Genomic DNA, 24402 nt, shown 5'->3' with positions numbered 1-24402 from the left:
ATAGCTTTTACAAAAGATTCACTGCAAAAAGCTAATGAAAAGCTAAAAATGCAAGATAATCCTCATATACCAAGGACAGTAAGACTGGCCTGACTACTATTGCTCCTCTCTATCCTACTTTGCCTGGATATTAAGTCTACTAACAGTTTGAACTACATTTCTTTTCTGAAAAAGCAGTTAAACAGCTTTTTAATAAAATAAAACCCCCTGAAAATTCCAAAATGATCCCCCAGTAACTTATACCTCCTGGACAAAAGCATAGAGAATTTTCTAAATCCAGGGAAGAACTTCAAAATTTTTCTGAAGAATTCATGGTCTTAATTGGAACCTATGACCTGTTATTACTAACCTCTACCAACTAATACACTTTGTCAAAAGGGACCTGAGGAAGCACAAAAATGAATGTAAGAGGCAGAACAGTATTCTCCTGAGAATGGTATCAGTGGCCCAACAAGCCCTCCCTGGATCTACTTACGGGCAACGCAGAGCCCCCAAAACTGCAAATGACTTTCTGAAAGCCATTCCTAAAGTGTTTCCCCATTTGCACTATGTGGTCTATCGTCCAGACCTGCATGCTAAAGAAATATGAAGCTGTTACTGACTTGAAAATTCACTTGGAAGCCCTTTTGGTAAGGCATTCCAGCTTCCCCCAACTTGATGCAGGCTCATAAAAAAGACTAAAGACAGGCTGGGAGCAGTAGCTCTCACCTGTAATCCCAGCACTTTGGGAGGCCAAGACGGGTAGATCACTTGAGCCCAGGAGTTTGAGACCAGCCTGGCCAACGTGGTGAAACCCTGTCTCTACTAAAAATACAAAAATTAGCCGGATGTGGTGGCGCACACCTGTAATCTAAGCTACTCAGGAGGCTGAGACAGGAGAACTGCTTGAATGCGGGAGGCTGAGGTTGCAGTGAGCCAAGATAGCCCCGCGTAAGCAAGATTCCATCTCAAAAAAAAAAAAAGACAAGAGGCTACAGGACTGAGCTAAACTAGTAATCACAGCAGAACATTTCAAGAGGACCTTAGAGCAAAATAAGAAACAAATGACTTCCAAATTACGGCCTTCCAATTACAGGAGCAACCAACAACCCAGAATGACCTTTGGGCCTGTGCTTCTACAATAAAGGAACCCTACTGTCGCAGTTTCCAAAGAAACATTGCCACTTGTGCAAACAACCAAGACAGTATAAAAAGCGTTGCCCAAAAAAATTTCTAGGGAAGTCCCTAAGAACAAGCTTCTGAATTTTCTCCTAGGTTCATCTGTGTACTTCCTTGTAAAATTCTATAGTGAATTACTATAATTCACCATCTACATCTCATCTACCTGACACACCTGAATCAGTCTAGGTTCTCCTAGAGAGTGTCTATTTTGAAAAGCCTGTCAGGGTAGGGCTAGAGTTCAGCACCACTCTCTAGAGAGAAATCTCAAGAAAAAATCAGAGGAAAATGAAACAAATTCAGTTTTGGCAGATATATACTTTGTTCATCCAGATGAGACTTGGAGATACTCAGATTTAAAATGTAGTTCATCTGACAAATCGACCTCTGATAACAGGCAACATGCTCTAAGCTCATTCTTATAAAAATTTGCATTCTTTCTCCATGCCTCTGAGATAAAAAAATTTCTATAATGTTTTACCTAAGAATCATCCCTTGGAAGTGCAAATTTAGGGTTGCCAGGTTAACAACTGCTTAGGGGAATGGAACAGGTAACTGAAAGACTGATAGTTTACAGGGGAAAAAAAAACCATGTGGAAATTGTCAAATGAAAAATTTTGAAAGCTGTAGAATCTGCAAGAAGCAAGCAATATGTGTTTTTGGTAAGAAAAGTTATAGAATTTTCTTGGAGGACTGATCTGTTCTTAACAGGAAATAGTGAAAGATTTTTCTTTGCTTTTTAAATAATTGCCTAGCAAACAAAGATTTTGTGTTTTATCAAGATAATTGTTAGTGCTTCATGTTATCTTTTACTAGGTATTTATTTACTTGAGTCTTCTCAATATTAAAAGAGTTAAGTTTTTGTTGACAACTGTATAACCCGTACTTGTCTTTAAAATCTTTCTCGATTAAATACATAACAAGATCATATTTAGTTAAGGTTTAAAACATTTTGATATTTTTGACAAACTTACCAAAATCAAATTCTAAATTAAGCCTCTTTGACCTTAACTTAATTTTGGAATTTCCTAGTTGGGCCCCTGAAAACCCAAAGACTGTATTTCTCACCTTGTGAAAGAGAGATAACTAATTAGGCTTATGTGATGAAATTATATGGGAAGCATTGTCAAATAATAAGTGATACTAAACCTTCTTTATATTATGTTAACGGGTATGTTATTGATACGAGTATTCCAAAATTTGTATGAGATTACTAGAAATCTAATAGTTATCAGTCATAATTTTTGATTATGTTAAATGTTACAATGCTATAGCAATAACCAAATTTGTCAATTGCTGATTATAATGAACTCTCATCAGATTTTTAGCCATGGCCATTCTAACTCTCGATCATCCACAGACAACGGTTTTGGTTCTTCCCTAAAGCATGTGCAGTCAGTTCCAGTCCAAAATTGCTTATTCGTCAAGATTCATTACAAGTACTCTGGAATACAAGTTTCTGATAACTTTAAGATCATACCATTGGCCTGGATAAGAATTTATAAAACTCTAATGAAGAAACTGATGGCTTCATGAAACTGCTACCAAGATCTGGCAGAATAAGAATAAATTACACGGAACTGAATAAACTGATGAGAATTTTTTTAATGATTTTTTAATTTTAAATATTGCTGATTCTTCAGTGTTTTGCTTTCCAGATTTAAAGAAACTGTTTTTTTCTTTTAATCTATAGCTTATAGCAGTGTGGTAAAGTTCGCTTTTGTGAGCAAAATTTGAAACCTTTACTTTTTCATCCCATTTGATCCCTCCAGATTTTGGAAACTATTAGTGAGTATTCTTAATTTTATGGCAATATAATCATTTACATATGTTTCTTAAGAATCTGTTCTCCTTGTAAAAGGACACAGTTGGCAATGGTACCAAGCTTTGACTGGAATCTCATATTTTCAGATATGACCAGACAACTCCAAGGAATTAAAGTTGACTTTATGGCACAATTAACACCTCTGTCACCCCTCTCCCCAACTGCCACCATGGAAAAACTGGTCTGGTACCTTGAATACAACAGCTCAGCTGGTGGTCTTACAGGGGGGATGAAGAATGTCGCTTCCTGACAGGCCCAGGAAACTCAGGATATTTTTGGGACCTCAAGGAGACACCATAATCTATTAAGTACTATAGGTGACATTTAATGGTGAGTCCTGGGTTTGGCTTCACAGCCTTCAGAGTCTTGTAAGTCTTACTTGAAATTACCTATAAAAAGTTCCAGAAAAGCAAACTTTTTTTTTTTGAGACAGAGTCTAGCTCTGTCACCTAAGCTGGAGTGCAGTGGTGCAATCTCAGCTCACTAGAACCTCCACCTCCTGGGTTCAAGCAATTCTTGTGCCTGAGCCTCCCAAGTAGCTGGGATTACAGGTACATGCCACCATGCCTGGCTAACTTTTGTATTTTTAGTAGAGATGGGGTTCCACCATATTGGCCAGGCTGGTCTCAAACTCCTGGCCTCAAGCGATCTGCCCGTCTCAGCCTCCCAAAGTGCTGAGATTACAGGTGTGAGCCACCATGCCCAGCCAAAACTATGAAAAAAAAGCCACACTTTATCTGTTAGATTGTAGCTCAGTTCATTTGTAAGTTTTTATTATCTTCCTATAGACTGAACTAGATCCTGGATTCTTCTAGTTTCCTCCTGATATGGTTTGGCTCTGTCTCCCCACCCAAATCTCACCTTGAACTGTAATCCCTATAATCCCTATGTGTCAAGGGTGGGACCAGGTGAAGGTAATTGGATCGTGGGGATGGTTTCCTTCATGCTGTTCTTGTGACAATGAGTGAGACTCATGAGATGTGATGGTTTTATAAGTGTCTGGCATTTCCCCTGCTTGCACTCAATCTCACTCCTGCCACCTTGTGAAGAAGGTGCCTGCTTCTTCTTCCCCTTCTGCCATGATTGTAAGTATCCTGAGGCCTCCCTAGCCATGCAGAACTGTGAGTCAATTAAACCTCTTTTCTTTATAAATTACCCAGTCTTGGGTATTTCTTCATAGCAGCATGAGAACAGACTAATAAACCTCCAATATCTGGCTCCATACAACTCTCCAACTAAGAATAATAACTGCTCTGTTCTTTAATCCCTATACGGTGAAGCTAGACAAATCAATATAAATTTCAAGAGACAAGTTTCATACCTAATGTGTGGGCCACACAGAGTTCAGCAAATCACCCTATGCCATAACCAGAGACATTACAAAAGTGAACCAGGACAAGAAGTTGATAGTTCTGTGCTGTGGACAGCTTTTCCCAAGACTTTGGAACAAGCCTCCTTATCATGAGACTCTTACCTCTCTTAATGCCTTGCTTAAGCTTTCTTCTTTTGCTTGGTGCAGGATAATGCTGTAATCAAAATTCCACAATCAAACAGCTTCTGTGGGTAACTTGATGAAGAGATGGATCTGTTACGTCAAACCCAAATCTTTACATGACCTAAGAGATCCATTAATATACCTAGTGGTTATCTTTAGCAACATCTCTAATACAACTGCTTGTTCAAATTGAACTAGCGGTCCCTTGCATAGAGTTAGACTTCTAGAACCACTTGTTCTCACTCTTTGTTTTAAATTAGCACAGTCATAGAAAGCTGGATAATAGAATTTCTACCTACTAACTGAACAAGGAGGAATCTGTGCAGTTGCAGACACTTCTTGTTACATACAGAAATATACATCTGGTATTATAAAGACTGAGGTACAAAAAATTAACAAAAGGCAACTTGGTTAAAATGGGTAGACTTCTAATATAGCTCATTCTTTGATCCATCTGATTTGACTGGTTCGGTTCATGGGGACCTTGGTTAGGGAACATACTCTAAACTCTGCATACTATCCTTCTGATAGTAGTAGTCTCCCTATGCACTGTATTCTCTCAAATGCTTTGAATGTTTATATGCAGCCATCGGTCAAACATCAAATGGTCTCTCTTGGCTGGAACAACAAAAACTCAAAGAAATGAGTGACCATGAGGACACTGTAATCTATGAATGGCATGTTGAAACTGGCAATGCAGAATGATAGAAACTGCAAGTAGCACTAATGCCCTAAGTTTTGGTCACACTCTCACCTAGGGGTACTAACGGATCTCACCTAGGTGAGAGTGTGACCAAATGAGGGGAATTGTTAAACAAAAATTATGGGAGGCCAGTGTTTTGGACTAAGCTCCTGCATTAAGCCCTAACAAAACAGACCAAACCAAAATAGAGTCATTTTAATGCTAAATGTCATACAAGCAAATAGATTCCAAAAACAGACTAGTTTTTCCTCAAAATAGGTGATTCCAGTCTACCTGAGTTAGCATAAGTCAGTCCCCTGTGCTTTAACCTTTACCAAGAAGTAACTTATGTTAACCAATCAGGTTTTTTTTCTATTGTTCTGTTTCCTTGTTTCCACCTTACCAAACCTACTATTCTTTCTGCCATTGTCCAGTGGAAGTTTTCATCCTATTTGCAGAACAGAGGCTGTCCTGATGGATGAATCATGAATAAAAGCCAATTCGATCTATAAGTAAATGTTTATAATTGTCTTTTGACAGGCGTCAGGGTACACGTTGCTTCACGTATGTTTACTTTTTTCCATGAAAATATTTTGTCCAATTTTTCTGAATTTGGTTTTACCTTTGAAATGGATATGGCTTTTACTAATTCTGATTTTTAGATTACTTTTTTATTCCGTCACAGAATTATGCAACATTCACATCTTCTCTTTACATTTCTTCTGTTGAAGTATATATAAAGAGCTGTAGCTTTAAGTGGATATTCAAATACTGGAAAACACCAACAAACACTATCATCACTCTAATAAAATTAGAGTGTCTCCTACAAAGGTTAGCTTCACTACAGAGAAGCATCTGTCAAATCTGCCAAATTAAGGATTTGTTTTGCTTCAAAACTTATTTCTTGGGAATAAAAAAAAAAGGATTTCTTAGGATTAATATAAAGTATAATATGTGCACAAACTTAATTATTTTATTTGCAAGAATGATTCCCATTACCAAAGTTATACTCAAGATTAACTGTTCAGAATGTGATTGCTTCTCTCCTACAAGTTCCAGATTTGGTTTCTGGGACCTAATTCCCTATGTCAGTGCTTTTGGTGCCTGCTTTTGACCTGACATCAATGGATTCCTTCAACCAGCAGTGTTTCTATGTTGACTGCCAAGCTTTAATTCTCAGAAGAATTACAATATTCCCTCCTCCCCTGCATTTTCCTGATTTTTTAAGATCACTCTTTTTTTTTTTGGACACAGGGTCTTGCTCTGTTGCCCAGGCTAGAGCGCAGCAGTGTGATCATGGCTCACTGCCACCTTGACTTCCCAGGATTAAGCAATCCTCTCACCTCAGCCTCTGGAATAACTGGGACTACAGGCACAAGCCACCATGCCCAGCTAATTTTTTTTTCTATGTTTTTGTAGAGAGAAGGTCTCACTATGTTGCGTCAAACTCTCTTCACCAAAAAGTAACTTATGTTAACCAATCAGTTCTTTTTTTTTTTCTATTGTTCTGTTTCCTTGTTTCTACCCTACCAAACCCACAGTTTTGCCATTGCCCAGTGGGAGTTTTCATTCTATTTGCAGAACAGAAGCTATCTTAATTCATGAATCATGAATAAAAGCCAATTAGATCTATAATTAAATATAATCCTCCCTCCTCAGCCTCCCAAAGTGTTGGGATTATAGGGTGGGCCACAGCACCAGGCCTTGACTGATATCTCCTCCTGATATTTGAAAAATATGGAAATTTCTGAAGAAATGCCAGAAAGGAGTTTCCACTGGAAACGTGAGTACCAGCCAGTTAGGTGAATATAGAAGACATTTGCTTTAGCTTAAGATGAACTATAATCTCTACATTTAAACAAAAGGGTCAATTTTCATTTCACGTTTCTTACAGTTCAATCTTAAACAAAGATAGGCTTTCCATTCAAATTATATAATGACCAGAAGCAAGTAGTAACAATCACTGGCTAATAAATATTTTGCATAAATATAAACAATCAACATGTGTTAAATAAGCAAGAAATGAGTATAAATAAATGTCTACTATTACTACTTCCAAAGGGAAGTCAGTACTATTAAACAAAAAAGCAAAAGAAATTGCCTTTTATCTCCTCTAAATTGCCCTCTATCTCCTGAAACAGCTATTACCTCTGTGAAATTTCTTAGCAAGTTCAAAGTATTCTTTTAAAGGCAAAGGTATGCTGAAACCTTCCAGTAAGCACAAATACAAACACCACCTAGAAACACATTAAGATTGTTTATGTGATTAACCCATTTATACTGGAGGTTGCAAAATTTTTTGTGAAAAATCAGACCTTGGCGATGACGTTGAGTAGTAGGATATAAATAACTCCCACAAGCTTAGAGGTCCAATAATGGAAGACTAGGTATAAATGGATTAAAGATCAAACCACTGAGAAAACGAAAGTAATTCCCAATGCTCCTGCTATAAGAAAGTCATTTCTACAAAGAAAAGTACAAAATGGTGGGGCATGGTGGCTCGTGCCTGGAATCCCAGCACTTTGGGAGGCCAAAGTAAGTGAATACCTTGAGGCCAGGAATTCAAGACTAGCCTGGGCAACATGGCAAAACTCCGTCTCTACAAAAAATACAAAAAGGAGTTGGGCATGGTGGTGTATGCCTGTAGTCCCAGCTACTCGGGAGGCTGAGGTGGGAGGATTGCTTGAGCCTGGCAGGTGGAGGTTGCAGTGAGGCAAGACCAAGACACTGCACTCCAGTCTGGGTGACAGAATGAGACCCTGTCTCAAGAAAGGAAGAGAGAGGGAGGGAAGGAAGAAACGAAGGAAGGGAGGGAGGGAGGGAGGGAAAAATCTGTTTTTTCTTTTTTTTTTCCCTTTGGTGACTAAATTTAATTTGAAAGGAAAACCCTGCACCTGAAGGGGATCAAATACCACTTCACCTGTTGTTAAGAGAGTCAGGCTTCGTTGACCTTTTATACCTGCTCACCTCCTCTCTATTCCCCACCCCCCTCAGAAACATCCTCATGCAGAACTCAATTTTCCTCAATTTTCCCGACTTCCAAATCTAATCTACAGTCCTCATTTTCCCCCTGCTACCTCTAAAACCCCAAGAGTTTGCAGAACACTCCTACAGGGAAATCTAACCACACCTTACTACTTAAGATATGTAAAATCAAATTCATCTGCTTTTGAAATGAGTACCTCTATTTCCCCCTCCAGTCCTGGAAGGCAACTGTGTCTTGTTCTTTCTATCCTACAACATGCAGAAAATGATCAGTACTTGCTGAGCAAATCAATATCAATGGATACATAACTCTCCTACACTCAGATCCTTAGAGTTCCTTTGCCTCCCCTGCCTATCAACTCAACCATATATTCAGTCACTCACTAAACCCTGTCCTAGTTATCCCATGTGTCCCTTCCTTCCTGTTCCTATTAACACGTATCTATGAGGCATGTACCTCCTCACCTTTAACCCACAACACCTCTTAAATTTGTCTCTGGGGCTCCAATCTCTATATATACAATCTACTCCATAAATATGCAGATTTTTCTTAATATCACCTTCAATAACTTCTCTCTGATTAAAGGATCACCATTGTAACTTCTTTTGCCAGTAAATTTGGTCCTGAGACATCTACACTTCATTCAGACAAGACGTGGAAAATACTTTACAATTTTAATTCTCTTTTATGGCTCTTTTTCCAATTACCTAAAATCTACAATCCATCTATCTTCCTGTATCTTATCCATGAAGTTTTGCATGGTAGTCTCAATTCAAAAATACTTCTTCCTTGCACTAAGTTTCTATACTACCTATCACTTAAGCCTCAATTCAAATTAGACAGCCTCATATAGTTGACTTATTTATGCATTTGCTTTTGTCTGTTAGTTCTAACTACATTTTAAGTTTCTAGAGGGCAGACACTGAGCTCCAGATTTTTTGTATTCATCATAGTACTTAGACAAAATGCATTCACTGTTGATGTTGGAATGACTAGTGGTAGTGGCGGAAGCAGTAGTGGTGGTGGTAGCAGCAGTAATAGTTGAAGCAGTTAACATTTACTGTAGGGACAATTCTAAGAGCTTTACATTTATTACTCCATTTAATTTTCACAATTACTCAAGGAAATAGATAATATTACCCCTAATTTACACATTAGAAAACTGAACACAGAGAGGTTGAGTAACATGTCAGACATTCCATAGCTAATAAATGAAAAGTCTGGACTATATAAGTTGAGACAAATGAGTTGAAAAAATTTTGACAGAGAAAATAAAGGCAGCTATCTTTTGGTTAAAATCATAAATGCTACCTGCAAATAAAATACATTAAAAGCACTGATTATCAAAGACACAATCCTCTTTTAAATTATTTTCTGACCACAGTTCATTTTTCCTGAAGGTATTATATGAGTGTGTAGCATACCAATACAGCATTTAAAACATTTTGGAGTATGGCATTTTAAAAAAGAGCACTGGTGTTATGTCAGCTGTATTCGTACTTAGTTTTCTCACATTATTTTACAATTCAGACATCAGAAGAATTAAGGTGCCATATTTGGTAATATGAAACAGTACTGGATGTATACAATTACAAAAGAAACAAGGCTATTTTCCAGCATCACGACCTTAGGGAAAAGGATATGGGGAAGAAAAGAGAACCTACATAAACATAGGAGGGAGAAATTCCAAATTCGGAATCTTTTGAAAAGTCTGCATCTAGTTAAAAGCAACCTAATTATACGGAAGATTCTTTGTATCTGAGAGAAATTTATAAAAACTAACGGAAAACATCACTCAACTTTTATTTAAATGCATACAGGATGTCAAGTAAATAATAAATGCAAACATAGTCTCAAAATCTTTACAGGAACTTGGTTCATCTAGTAGAGTTATGTCTAAATTTACACAGACTTACATAGCTTTAAAGACTTGGAGGAAATAAATGGTGCTGGGAAAACTGGCTAGCCATAAGTAGAAAGCTGAAACTGGATCCTTTCCTTACTCCTTATACGAAAATTAATTCAAGATGGATTAGAGACTTAAATGTTAGACCTAATACCATAAAAACCCTAGAAGAAAACCTAGGTAATACCATTCAGGACATAGGCATAGGCAAGGACTTCATGTCTAAAACACCAAAAGCAACGGCAACAAAAGCCAAAATTGACAAATGGGATCTAATTAAACTAAAGAGCCTCTGCACAGCAAAAGAAACTACCATCAGAGTGAACAGGCAACCTACAGAACAGGAGAAAATTTTTGCAATCTATTCATCTGACAAAGGGCTAATATCCAGAACCTACAAAAAACTCAAACAAATTTACAAGAAACAAACAAACAACCCCATCAAAAAGTGGGCAAAGGATTTGAACAGACATTTCTCAAAAGAAGACATGCATACAGCCAACAGACACAGGAAAAAATGCTCGTCATCACTGGCCATCAGAGAAATGCAAATCAAAACCACAATGAGATACCATCTCACACCAGTTAGAATGGCAATCATTCAAAAGTCAGGAAACAACAGGTGCTGGAGAGGATGTGGAGAAATAGGAACACTCTTACAATGTTGGTGGGACTGTAAACTAGTTCAACCATTGTGGAAAACAGCATGGCGATTCCTCAAGGATCTAGAACTAGAAATACCATATGACCCAGCCATCCCATTACTGGGTATATACCCAAAGGATTATAAATCATGCTGCTATAAAGACACATGCACACATTATTCACAATAGCAAAGACTTGGAATCAGCCCAAATGTCCATCAGTGACAGACTGGATTAAGAAAATGTGGCACATATACACCATGGAATACTATGCAGCCATAAAAAAGGATGAGTTTGTGTCCTTTGTAGGGATGCAGCTGGAAACCATCACTCTCAGCAAACTATCGCAAGAACAGAAAACCAAACACCGCATGTTCTCACTCATAGGTGGGAACTGAACAATGAGATCACTTGGACTTGGGAAGCGGAACATCACACACCAGGACCTATTATGGGGAGGGGGGAAGAGGAAGGGATGGCATTGGAAGTTACACCTGACATGTAAATGATGAGACGATGGGTGCTGACGAGTTGATGGGTGCAGCACACCAACATGGCACAAGTATATATATGTAACAAACCTGCACGTTGTGCACATGTACCCTAGAACTTAAAGTATAATAATAAAATTAAAAAAAAAAAAAACTTGGAGGAATAATATTCAGCAACAATTCCAAGTAATTCCTTCTGATTTTCAAAAGCATTCATTTTGGGTTCAACTTTTCCTTTATACAAATTTAAATGTCTTATGCTTGAGCTAATTTCCTCTTATCGCTTCCTCCAAGAAAACAAAACAAAACAAAACAGAACTTCAGCCTTCAACTAAAAAGTACTTCATTATTATGCACTCTGCATCCCTGGATCTTTCTGAAAAGGTAATTTATTTTAAAAATAATGCGCTGCCCTAAAAAATGTTAAAAATTTCCAAAACCTACACTTCTAACATACTATAAAAGTTTTCAGAACCAAAATAATTTTTATTCTGTAAGTTTTTTTTTGAGACGGAGTTCTGCTCTTGTTGCCCAGGCTGGAGTGCAATGGCGCCATCTTGGCTCACCTCAACCTCCGCCTCCTGGGTTCAAGTGATTATCCTGCCTCAGCCTCCCGAGTAACTGGAATTACAAGGCATGCGCCACCACGCCCGGCTCAGTTTTGTATTTTTAGTAGAGACGGGGTTTCTCCATGTTGATCAGGCTGGTCTCAACTCCCGACATCAGGTGATGTCGGCCTCCCAAAGTTCTGGGATTACAGGCGTGAATCACCGCACCTGGCCTCTCTGTAAGGTTTTTTTTGAAAAAGGATATGGGCCAGGCGTGGTGGCTCACGCCTGTAATCCCAGCACTTTGTGGGGCCAACGCAGGCAGATCACTTGAGGTCAGGAGTTTGAGACCAGCCTGGCCAACATGATGAAACCCCCGTCTCTACTAAAAATACAAAAATTAGGTGGGTGGCCAGTGCCTGTAATCCCACCTATTTGAGCCCTGAGGCAGGGGAATCACTTGAACTCGGGAGGCAGAGGTTGTGGTGGGCGGAGATTGCACCATTGCACTCCAGCCTGGGCAGCAGGGCGGACTCTATCTCAAAAAAAAAAAAAAAAAAAAAAAAGGATATGGAGGCAGAATAAGATTACAGAAAGACTGAGGAACTCTGGAGTTAGACTAGATTCAAATTCCAGTGCTACTGAGCAAGGAACTTGTGGATCTCAGTTCATCCATAAAATGGATATAATAACACTAATCTTGTAAAGATGCTTTGAGAGCTGGAATTAATAAATGCAGTAAAGTATCTACATATTGCAGATAATAAATAAGTACAACTAATAATACAATTATTTGTAGAGCCATGCCCCAAATATCTTCAGATTTAGCTAGATATTTTTCCTTAAAAAATGTCAAAACATTAAAATAAAGGCAGGTAATAAAAGAAGCACCCACATAACAACTACTCAGGAAAAAAGCAAATATATTATTTAGCCTTATTTGCTTCAGATGGATTTTTTTAAGTTATACTCAAGCCAAAATAACCAAATTAATCAAACTCAATGCTAAAATAAACGGGATTCACAGACAAATGCAAACTGGAAATATTTTGAAGTTATAACTCCTAAAACAGCTCCTCTTGTAAATGAATTTCAAAAGTTCATAATATTAACAGCCTCCCCTACAGAACTAAACATTTCACTTTAAAATATGAACATAATGCTATTTAAAGGATTAATTCCCTATTTCTCTCTTCTGTCAAACTTCTACCTTGAAAATGCTTCACACCTAATATGTGAATCAAGACCAGGTGACAACACTAAAAAAGAATTTAATCACATAATTAAATGATTTTCTTTGCCTTAAAAGGTCAATGTAAAACTATGTATTTCGGGTTCTAGAATGATGTCAAGAGTGGTGGCACCGTTTTAAGTCTCCCCAAACCCCCCCCATAAAAGGACAAAAAGCAATGAGGAAAACAAAAGCAAAATTCAACAACATGTACAACAAAATGAGGTGGCCAACACTTTAACAGTAGTGAAGTAGTCACTCAAATTCTCCCACAGATTGTAATTATAAAAACTGGATAAAAAATTTTTTAATCACATTTAAAGACAATGAAAACCTTCCAAATGTAGACAGAAGCCTGCTTTAAGATTAATATTTCAATTATCAAAAAACTGCAGCTGCAGGCAGGGCACAGGGTTTCATGCCTGTAATCCCAGCACTTTGGAAGGTTGAGGCAGGTGGGCTGCTTCAACCCAGGAGTTTGTGACTAGCCTAAGCAACAGGATGAAACCCTTTCTCTACTAAAAATACAAAAAATTAGCCAGGTGTTGGTGGCACATGCTGTGGTCCCAGCTACTTAGGAGGCTGAGGCAGGAGGATCACTTGAGCCCAGGAGGTCAAGGCTGTGGTGAGAGGCATGATCACGTAACTGCACTCCAGCCTGGGTGGCAAAGCAAGATCCTGTCTCAAAACAAAACAAAACAGACTCCTGATGTGCTCAGATGTTAGATTTAGCAGATCGAGGCTTCAATGCAGCAATTATACATATATATAAAAACTGACAGAACATTTGTTCAAAGAATTAAAGGAAAACATAATGAGTGAACAGATAGGAAATATCAACATAGAAATGAGAACTATACAAAACAGAAATTCTAGAGCAAAAATGTATAATAAACGAGATTAAAAATTCACTAGATGAGCTCAACAGAAAACTGGAGATAGGAGAAGACTCAGTGAACTTGAAATAAGATCACGTGAATTACTCAAGCCAAAGTATACAGAGAAAAAGAATTTAAAGAAACAAATAAACAAGCAAACAAACCAAACCTCAGGGGACCTATGGGAAAATGAAACAGCCCAACATAATATGTAATCTAGAATAAGAGAGGTGGAAAAAAAGGCCAAAACAATTGAAAAAATAAGAATAGCTCAAGCCCCCAAATTTGGTTGTAAACATTAATTCATATGTCCAAGAAGCTAACTGAAATGGAAGCAGGAAAAAACACAAAGAAAGCTCCCCTAGACATGGTCTAAGTGCTGAAAGCCAAACATAAAGTAAAACGTTGGAAAGCAGCCAGAGAAAAACAACATGTTACATACGGAGGAAGAATAAAACAAGTTGCTAACTTCTCATCAGAATATGGGATTGAGATAGTCAAAGTGCTGAAGGAACAGATGAAAGGAAAGTAAATTTCCAGGTAAGCAAAAAATGAGACAATTTGTTGCCAGCAGACCTACATAACAAGAAGTGCTAAAGGAAGTTCTGCAGGGTAAAGGGAAGGAATGCCAGATGACAATTTTGATACAAAAGAAGAAATAAAAGGCAACAGAAATGGTAAATATACAGTAAATGTAAAAAAAACCCACCACTACCAAAGTTTGTTCTTCTTTTAATTTCTTTAAAGGACAGATAACAGTTGAAGGCAAAAATAACACCACTGATGGTTTAATAACCTATATACCATCTGTATATCTTTTTGTATAGTTCTGGGTTTGGAGAAGCATGTTAATACTCTACATATTTAAAAGCAAAAATCAGGAAGGATGAAGAAAAGCAGGAGTGGGGGGAGACTAAATCTGAAACGAATAAACCCAACTATATTTTAAATGAACATGATAATCACACCAAAAAGGAAAAAAGAAATCTAAATAATTTAAGAACACAGTACTTGACCTCACATTCCCTCAATCTTGGGCAGCGTCAGGGAGAATTACAAAGGAATCCTGAACTCCTTGTAGTATGTTTTTTGTACTTGCATGAACGCAATTCTGAAACTAATTAAGATTATTATAGGACTGAGCAAATGAATAAAAGTGCTGATGTTGTTGAGTGCCATGAAGTAAGAATTGGGGGAAGAACCAAAGCAATTCCATAAGGATGAACTAGAATTGGAGGTACAGGTTTGAGCATTCTTTATCCAAAATGCTTAGGACCAGCAGTGTTTCAGATTTTGGAATATTTGCTTATATTTAATGAGATATCTTGAAGATGAGACCCAAATCTAAACACAAAATTAATTTGTTTCATATATACTTTATAGCCTGAAGATAATTTTATACAAAAATATTGTTTCCTGCATGAAACCAAGTTTGTGTACAGTGAACCATCAGAAAGCAAAGGTGTCAGGTGTGTATTTTCCACTTGTGGCATCATGTCAGCACTGAAAAACACTCAGATTCTGGAGCATTTTGGAGTTCAAATTTTTCAGATTAAGGTTGCTCAACCTGTATTGGGTGAACTCATGACTTCTAAATTACGTGTGTGTATGCATGTATAAGTACTGATACATGAATGTATTTCCTAACTGTCCTCTGAAGAGGTCTATGAATATATAAAGTAGCAATAAACACACCCAACATTCAGATCTTGGTTTCTATTAATAATACCATCCTTTACTAAAATGAACTAGGCAGCTAGTCATGGTGGTACATGCCTGTAGTCTCAGCTAAAAATAAAAAGAATTGGGGTTCTTTGGAAAAATAGTTGGTTCTGGGACCGTGCCAGAGAAGACAGAAGATAAATGCAGAACAGCTTGTTAAATCAGAAAATAATGAATTCTCAAAAAAAAAAAAAAAAAAAAAAGATGGGGTCACATCACACACAGGATCCATCTTCAGGGGGTTCCTACTGGCCAAATCTGAGACAATTTAGACACCAAAATAATTAAGGACAGTAAAGAATTATAACCATTGAGAAAAATAAAAATTCATGGGTCAATGGGGACAATAAACTAAGAATAAGGGAAGACTCTTGGTAACAGAATTGAATGTCAACTGCTGTGGTTTTCTGTGTTTGTGTTATATTTAACATTTAAAACTTAAAAAAAAAAAAAAAAAGATGTAATTTTGAAATCCAGTGAGACAAAACACCCTAGAAGCTGTTGAGAAAATATAGGCTTTACAACAGCATGAGTGTAACTCAGTAAAGAAATAACTAATTAGAATCTCCTTCTACTTATAATAAGTACAAGCTAGACTAAATGTACTGCTTTGGAGTATACACAACAAAATTTTATAGCCCTTGCCTTCGCTGACTATAATCTTATTTGTTTTTTTAAACTGTAACTGGTTGATAATATTAGCTCCCAAAAAAGTATTCACTACATTATTCAATGTCTTTTACATAAAGATCCATGAAAAATCCCTCTTAGAATTTGGAGCCAGAATTTTTCTCCTAAAGAACATGCACAGTTTATCAGAAAATAAGACCTAAGTGTATGTGAGGTGATGCATATGTTAATTAGCTTGATTTAGCCATTTTACAATGTATGCATATTTTCAAAATATGTATATTTTGTAAACTTTAAGTTTTTAAAACAAATCAATTGTTTCAGAAATGAAAGTAAGATCTGGCCAGGGGCGGTGGCTCATGCCTGTAATCCCAGCACTTTCAGAGGCCGAAGTGGGCGGATCACGAGGTCAGGAGATTGAGGCCATCCTGGCTAACACGGTGAAACCCCTTCTCTACTAAAAATACAAAGAATTAGCCAGGCATGGTGGCGGGCACCTGTAGTCCCAGATACTTGGGACGCTGAGGCAGAAGAATGGCATGAACCCAGGAGGCGGAGCTTGCAGTGAGCCAAGACTGTGCCACTGCACTCCAGCCTGGGCTACAGTGAGACTCCATCTCAAAAAAAAAAAAAAAGAAAGAAAGAAAGATCTAACTAATCCATCAAGTTTCCTTTGTTGCCTTAGCTGCCAGAAAATTGATCTCTTTTCCATGTTTTTGATCTAATATATCTTCTGCTTAAGTACACATGGTTACATGTTTTCTTTGCAAAATACCTCAAATATCTTCTATCCTTTAAGATATAAGATAGACTATAAATTATAAATTTAAAAATAATCATCTTAACAATATGATTGCAATACTAATGTGAAATAATTTCACCTAATAGCAGTACCACAAACAGCCACTGCATTCATCTGTGGTTAAAAAAAATCAGCTTTCATCAACTCAAAAAAACATGCGATTGTTCAGAATTGCTTTTTAAAAAATACTTGACAAAAGCAAAATGTGAAAACCAATGTTTACACACAATACTGCCTTTCCACCCTCAAGCTATTGCTTGGGAAATGCAAAACAGTATTTCAGATAATTAGGAAAGAACCTCCCTTTACAAAATGAGACCTTTTTAAAATAATAAAATTCAAATTCCAATTCTCACAAACAAATATGCAAGAAAAAAATGCCGTTGTTTAAATATTTTTTCTTCACAGACACTGCAATGATTATCTTGAGACATAATAATAGAAGCTACATCTACTGTAGGCGTCCTATGTGGTAGGCACTGTGGGTAGTTACCTATCTCTGATTACAATTACCAGCAAGGTAGCTCCCTTGCCCATTTTACAGATGTGTAACTTGCCTAGTGACACTACATAAGGGCATATGGCTAGACTGAATTCAGTGCTTTCTATAACTCAAAAGTCTATGTTATTCCACTTTAAATGAAGTAATAAGCATTTTTTTTGGTCCTTTTTCCAAAAAGAAAGCACTGTTATGTGTACTTTCATTTTCTCTAGTGCTTCTTTTTGCTTCAGGAATTAAACACACAAGCTGAATTTATATTCAAATGAGATTAACAATTGAAATAAAAATGCTTAGGTTACAGTAATATGTTCTCTTTAGTTTGAATCCTATAAACTTAAAATCTACCTGAACAGAGTTTTCTATTTTTATACTAAGAAAAAAGTTTACAAGAAAAATAATAATAATGTAAGTTTTTAACGGAAAGAATGTTAGGACTTAATACGAAGCCAAAAAACCAGGAATGAGTTGAGACTTATTCTCTCCTTCATAAACAAATAATCCTTAAACTATGTAAACAATAACACAGCGCCATAACACTGAGTAACTTTTACATGCTTGGATTTGTAAAAATGGTGCAAGGAAATCTCTTTAGATAGTGGACTTGTTCCCGAGATGAATCTATCACTTGGGGAAAGGTGCTGGCTATATAACCTAAGCCGATAGTTATATAACTTAAGAACAGACATTAAAAAAACTATTTTTCCATGTTTTTCCCTTCAGCCTAATTATGTACTCTCTAAAAATACTGGACCTTAATTTTTGACCAGGTGATAAGTAAAACAACATAAACAAGTTTATAGGGAATAGTTGGGCTATCACCTTGACCCCTGTCTATCATCATCAACCCAGTTCCTTCCCTGTATACCCTATAAAACTTCTTATTGGTTCCTCATTTATCCTTTCAGAGATTTATTACACAGTTCCTTATTAAAATAAAGTTGGTTACAGGTACTTCACACATTCTAATGGTTTTCTTTTCATTTATCTCAATTTAACATGACCTAAAGAATGTCTGGCTATACTTTCTCAATGCCTTACATGCAGTCTTTGACTCCTGTAGCAAGGCTTTAAGTGAGCAGTACTGCAGGTAAAGCAAAAATGTGGTGAGCAAAGCTGACACCAAAGCTTGTGGTTAAACAGCTACAAGCTAACAGACATATAATCAAAACCTAACCTTACCAGCAACATTAAGGCAAATGAATTAGTATTTTCTAAATACCTAGCATAGTACCTATTATATCTATTTTACTATACAGTGCAGTTCCTTTTACAAAATAGACAACATATTTAGTCTTTTTTAAAATTTTTTTAAAAAAGGGATTTTTTGTCTACCAGGCTTTCTAACATAATGATACACAATCCTGAGTCACCCTGGACTTAACAACAATAACAAAAAAGATTAAGTATATTATTAGTATATTCAAAACTAACCTATTACCAAGGATACAAATGTATTAGATATAAAATATAACCTGCGTTCTCAAGTACTTAATTGTATTATGGGTTGGAAATAAAAATAAAAGTCATATGTAACAAGTAAGTGGTACAAACAAGTGTCATAAAAATATGGCCTGAGGATAGTATACTTGTACTTGGAATGATCAGGAGAGACATTAAGAAGGTAGCTTTTGAGTCAAACCAAGAAAGGTTGGCTTCATGGAGCAGAGAAGGGGGCCAAGAAAGCAGCAGCTAGTCAACGCAATGGGCTTGGTGCTTTAAAATATTTAAGTAGGGAATGGCAAACTACAGCTCATGGTCTAAATTCAGTCCACTGCCTGTTCGGTATAACCTGTGGGCTACCAGTGGTTTTTATGTTTTTAAATGGTTGAAAAGTATCAAAAGAATATTTTATACCATATGAAAATTATGAAATTCATATACAAAGTTTTACTGGCACGCAGCCACATTCATTCATTTACACATTATCTGTGACTGCTTCTGTACTGCAAGGCAGAGTTGTATAGTTGCAACAGAGACCATGTGAATCACAGCCTAAAATGTACTATCTGGCCCCTTAGAGAAAAAGTCTGCCAACACCTTGCCTTGGGAAGGCCTATGTAGCTGAAGCATTGTGAATGAGGGGCTGGGTGGAGGATGGTGAGACTGAAGCTGGAAGAGCTAAGACGAACCTGTGTGTCATGGTGAGGATTTGGGTTCACATCCTAAGAATAATGAGGAAGCTGTTAAAGAGTTTTAAGTAGGAGACTGACAATTAGATTTGCATTTTGAAAAGATCATGCTGGTTGTTATTCTGGGGACCAGCGGACTAGGAGATATGAAGGCTAGTATAGTAAGTAGTTCAAGCAAGATATGAATATAGCTTAAACTTTGGTGCTGGCAAAGTAAAACAAGGAGGCTAGGCAAGATTATTTCTGAGATCTCTTCCAGTTCTAAAACGCTAAAAAGCCACAGTGGTTCAAAGTCTAGTTTTGCAGCTTTCCTGAGTGTTTCCAATTATCACGAACAATTCTCAAAACTGTTTTGCTAGGTGACAAAGATTCTTTGCCAGGCCAAACTTTGTTGAGGTTTTTGAATCTTCTGCTAGGCCCATCTGTCCAGTTTTAGCAAAGAACTCTGCTAAGTCAGTTTAGCAAGAAACCCCTATTCTTTATATCTGATTGTCTTTTACCATCCTCCATGATGTCTGATCACCCTGGACTGTTTTTAGCAAGAATCCTGCTAGGTTGGTTTAGCCAGAATCCCCTTTACCCTTGATGTTTCCTCTTAGTAAGTTTCAATCCACTGATCCCACATTGCTTCTTGGCTATAAATTTCCACCTGCCCATGCTGTATTCAGAGTTGAGCCCAATCTGTCACCTACTTCAAGATCTCACTGCAGTGGCTGCTATACTTATCATGACGGTCCTGAATAAAGACTTCCTTACTGTGCTTAACAAGTATCATTGAGTAATTTTCTCTTTAACATAGGAACAGCTCCCCAGTAGGTAGAATAAGTTAAAAATAAGCCAACAGAGCATTATGCATCTAAAGAGTGTTGGAATGACTACAGAATAAATGCCCCTCCCTCCATTAAAGCACTTTCTAAAATACGATTTATATTTGTTAAAGTTAGAAAGAACTACCTTTTTTTTTTTTTTTTTTTTTTTTTTATGAGACGGAGTCTCACTCTGTCGCCCAGGCTGGAGTGCAGTGGCCAGATCTCAGCTCACTGCAAGCTCTGCCTCCCGGGTTTACACCATTCTCCTGCCTCAAGTCTCCCGAGTAGCTGGGACTACAGGCGCCCACCACCTCGCCCGGCTAGTTTTTTGTATTTTTTAGTAGAGACGGGGTTTCACCGTGTTAGCCAGGATGGTCTTGATCTCCTGACCTCATGATCCGCCCGTCTTGGCCTCCCAAAGTGCTGGGACTACAGGCTTGAGCCACTGCGCCCGGCCAGGACTACTTTTATGATATTAAATTTACAGTTAAAGAATTGACAGGTAAATAATACAATTTAAATGAACACACAACACAAATACTGCTTAGGAACATTTTCACTGCACTGTTTTCCCCACAACTTAGTAATGACAAAACAAAGAACATACCTGCTACATTCTAACAATGTAACTTTAAGACGGCCTTCAGTAAGTGCCCATTGTTGTATATGGATATGCTCTTCATCTTCTTCAAATCCTTGCAAGGTCTGGTATGGAAAAAACGGCTTAAACCTGACAAAAGTAAAGATAAGTCTAAATGTCTGAATAATAAACACCACAGTTTAAAGCATAACAAAACCCACCCATAAAAAAACACAAAGCAAAATGAACACCTAATACTACAATCGCTCTACAAAACCAAAGCTTACCACACTCCCCCATAACTGGCAGCAAATGGTGCCTTCGCTATGGCACCCATAAGTCTTGGTTTTTTGGTATGCTCCCATTGATAAGGCAAGAGAGAACAAAGAAAAGAAAAATCTAGAGGCAGCAAGTGGGCCATGAAGTTTAGGTGAGGCAGGAGAGAGACTGTTTGTGAACCAGATGGATAGTGTTCCTACAGTACAAGATCAAAATTCAGAATGCATGTTTCATGGAAATAATATACAGTCCCCTTGGTATCCATGGAGGACTGGTTCCAGTACTTCCCAAGGATACCAAAATCCAAGGATGCTCAAGTCTCTCATATAAAATGGCCCAGTATATGTATTATGCACATTCTCCAATATGTTTTGAATCATCTCTAGATTACCTATAATACCTAATGCAATGTAAATGCTATGTAAATAGTTAAGACTATATTGTTCAGAGAATAATGACAAGGAAAAAAGTCTGTACATGTTCAGTGCAGATGAAATTTTTAAAAAATATTTTCAATCCACAGTTGTTTGAATCCATGGATGTGGAACCCATGAATGTGGAGCCCACGAATACAGAGAGCTGACTGTAATAGATAGTGATTAGTACATGATAAAGATGAGTGTAATAGCAACATTAACAACAATTAACACAGCAGAGGTATTCATCAGAGATGTTTACTATTTGCCAGGCAGTATGCTAAGTGCTTTATACATGCATTATCTTATTTAATGCTCACAACCCTGAAGAGGGCAATGTTATTGGCACCTCTCACCAGATGAAAAGAATGAAGCTTAGGAAGGTTAACAAGTTTGTTCAATTTTACAAAGTGAATGGCAAAACCAGAATTCAAGCTAGTCTGATTCCAAAGTCCAACTACATAACACCTCAGTTACTTACGAATTATTCAGGTATTCATATGCTCATTGCTAATACTGTTGTTTTTATGGAGAAGTTTGTGCTGAGTTATAAACTGTAGGTTTTAAAAAACTTGTAATTTCAAACACAAATCATACTCCTCCATTAAAGCTAAAGAAAAAGAAAATGAAAGAAAATTGGGCTTAAAGCCCTGTGGTTTTCAATTCACCCTACACATTGTCACTTGCCATGATATCTACTTGCTCAGAAAGTTTTAGTGACTTCTTACTGACCACACACACAGATACAGACACACACACGGTCAAAAGTTCTTGGTTTTACATTTAAGGTCCACCACAATTAATCTTCCTTTTTTATTTTTATTTTTTCTTGAGACAGGGTCTTGCTCTGTCGCCCAAGCTGGAGTGCAGTGGCACGGTCTTGGCTCACTGCAACCTCTGCCTCCTTGGTTCAAGGTATTCTCTTGCCTCAGCCTCCCAAGTGGCTGGGATTACAGGCATGCACCACTACACCTGGATGATTTTTGTATTTTTAGTAGAAATGGGGTTTTGCCATGTTGGCCAGACCAGTCTTGAACTCCTGACCTCAAGAGATCTGCCCGCCTCGGCCTCCCACATGGCCTTCCAAAGTGCTGGGATTACAGGCCTGAGCCACCACACCCAGCCCACAATTAATCTTTCTAATCACATATTCCCTTAATATAAACATTCCAATCTAGAAAGTCACCTCATATGCCCAGAAGACACTATGAATATTCCTGCCTTCAGGCCTTTCATACCAACTGGAGGTTGTCCCAGATTCCTCAAAGCCTCTCCAAATCCTCCCCTCTTTCACACTCTGCCATACATGCTGCTTTCTTCTCTATCTTGCAGTCTTCTAAACTGCTGTGCATTTATGCCTTAAAATGTCAAATATGACTTAGTCTCACAATTCTCTGCATCCATCACATACCTGACAGGATGTTTCACACATTATCAGGATTTGAGTATGTGTTGCACTGATTTACAAACAGTTAACACTAAAAGTGAAATAAACACTTAGAAAATATCAATAGCCTACTATAGTTTATACGGAAAGATAGTAATAGAGGGGGTTAAATGCTGTTTTATGTTTTCCCAGTAAATAAGGTTAAAGAAAAAAAATTTTTAAGGAAACGTTAAGTAGGGACACAGGTAATGCTCAGTGCTTTTCTCCTGTTTCTAAACTAGTATGGAAAGCAGAAAGCCCCCTCAGTTTCTCCCAACTAAAACGCTAATTTGCATTTGAAGTCATTTGATTCAGACAGACTGGCACCAAATTTTTAGAGGGAAAAAAAATCGTAGCTAAATTTATATCAATATCATGTTGTAGCTGGGTGCTTTTAACACAGTCCTTATGACTCCTGAAAAACATATAACTCTGTTACTTTGCAAAAAATTATAATCATCATATATACTAGAAACTTGGAATTTAATAATCCAAGTTAGCTAAATCACAACTGCTCTAAGAACCAGCTTTTCTTGTCAAATATAAAGTCAAAATTCAATTAAAAAATTTCTCACAGGAGTATGAGTTGAATGTTATATGGAATAAAGTCTAACAGGGGGTTTTGCTAAGAGTGTTTATGCACAAAAATAATTTGAAATCAGAACAATGTATTCCATTTTAAATGAATATACTAAACGGTGGGATAAAGCATGAACATGTTTGGCAAGCCAATAAATAGAATCCACACGTTAAAATTCTCTAAGAACATTTGGTTTTCAGAACTTTTAAGTCCAAGTCTTTAAGTATCCCAAACCCATAAAGAATCCAAACAATGAAGCGGGCTACCTCTATCACTTTCTTTTATCTTCCTATTCCATCATATGATCTTTCTTCAAAATCCATTAGTGTTTATTTCCTAATTAACCTATTAACTCAAAAATGTCAGTTTTTTCACTCAGGCTTCCCCCCAAAATAGTCTTAACAAACTACCTGTACTTCTTCCTGTAGAAAACTTAAAAACCCAAACTAGGAAGATCAACTTTAAGGATGACAGTATGAAGAGCCCTGCTGATCTGCTCCCCAGTGAAACTGGTGAAAATTATTTTAAACCAAAACATGTACAGTCTCTGGAAATGGTCTTAAGAGCAAACAGCAAATTTTCTAAATCTACTTAAGAAAATCTATGAAAATTTGGTAAGAAAGTCAAGTCTGTGGTGTTTGAACCCTGTTTCCCCAACAAGCTCAGGGTGGCAGAGACTACAC

At 37.3% G+C, this 24402-nt stretch overlaps 1 protein-coding gene across 1 annotated transcript in view; it reads right to left on the bottom strand.

Moving 5' to 3' along the window:
* The window catches only part of LOC105467475 (PDZ domain containing 8), a 102495-nt gene that overhangs the window by 46170 nt on the left and 31923 nt on the right, over nucleotides 1-24402 (bottom strand). The window contains exon 2 of the mRNA XM_011717092.3: nucleotides 21046-21168. Within this exon, the coding sequence (XP_011715394.1) occupies nucleotides 21046-21168 (123 nt within the window). The remainder of the gene's footprint in view (nucleotides 1-21045; nucleotides 21169-24402) is intronic.

The sequence above is a fragment of the Macaca nemestrina genome, chromosome 9, assembly GCF_043159975.1.
Source record: "Macaca nemestrina isolate mMacNem1 chromosome 9, mMacNem.hap1, whole genome shotgun sequence".
In the NCBI taxonomy this organism is placed as follows: domain Eukaryota; kingdom Metazoa; phylum Chordata; class Mammalia; order Primates; family Cercopithecidae; genus Macaca; species Macaca nemestrina.
This window is presented reverse-complemented; position numbering and strand designations above follow the sequence as displayed.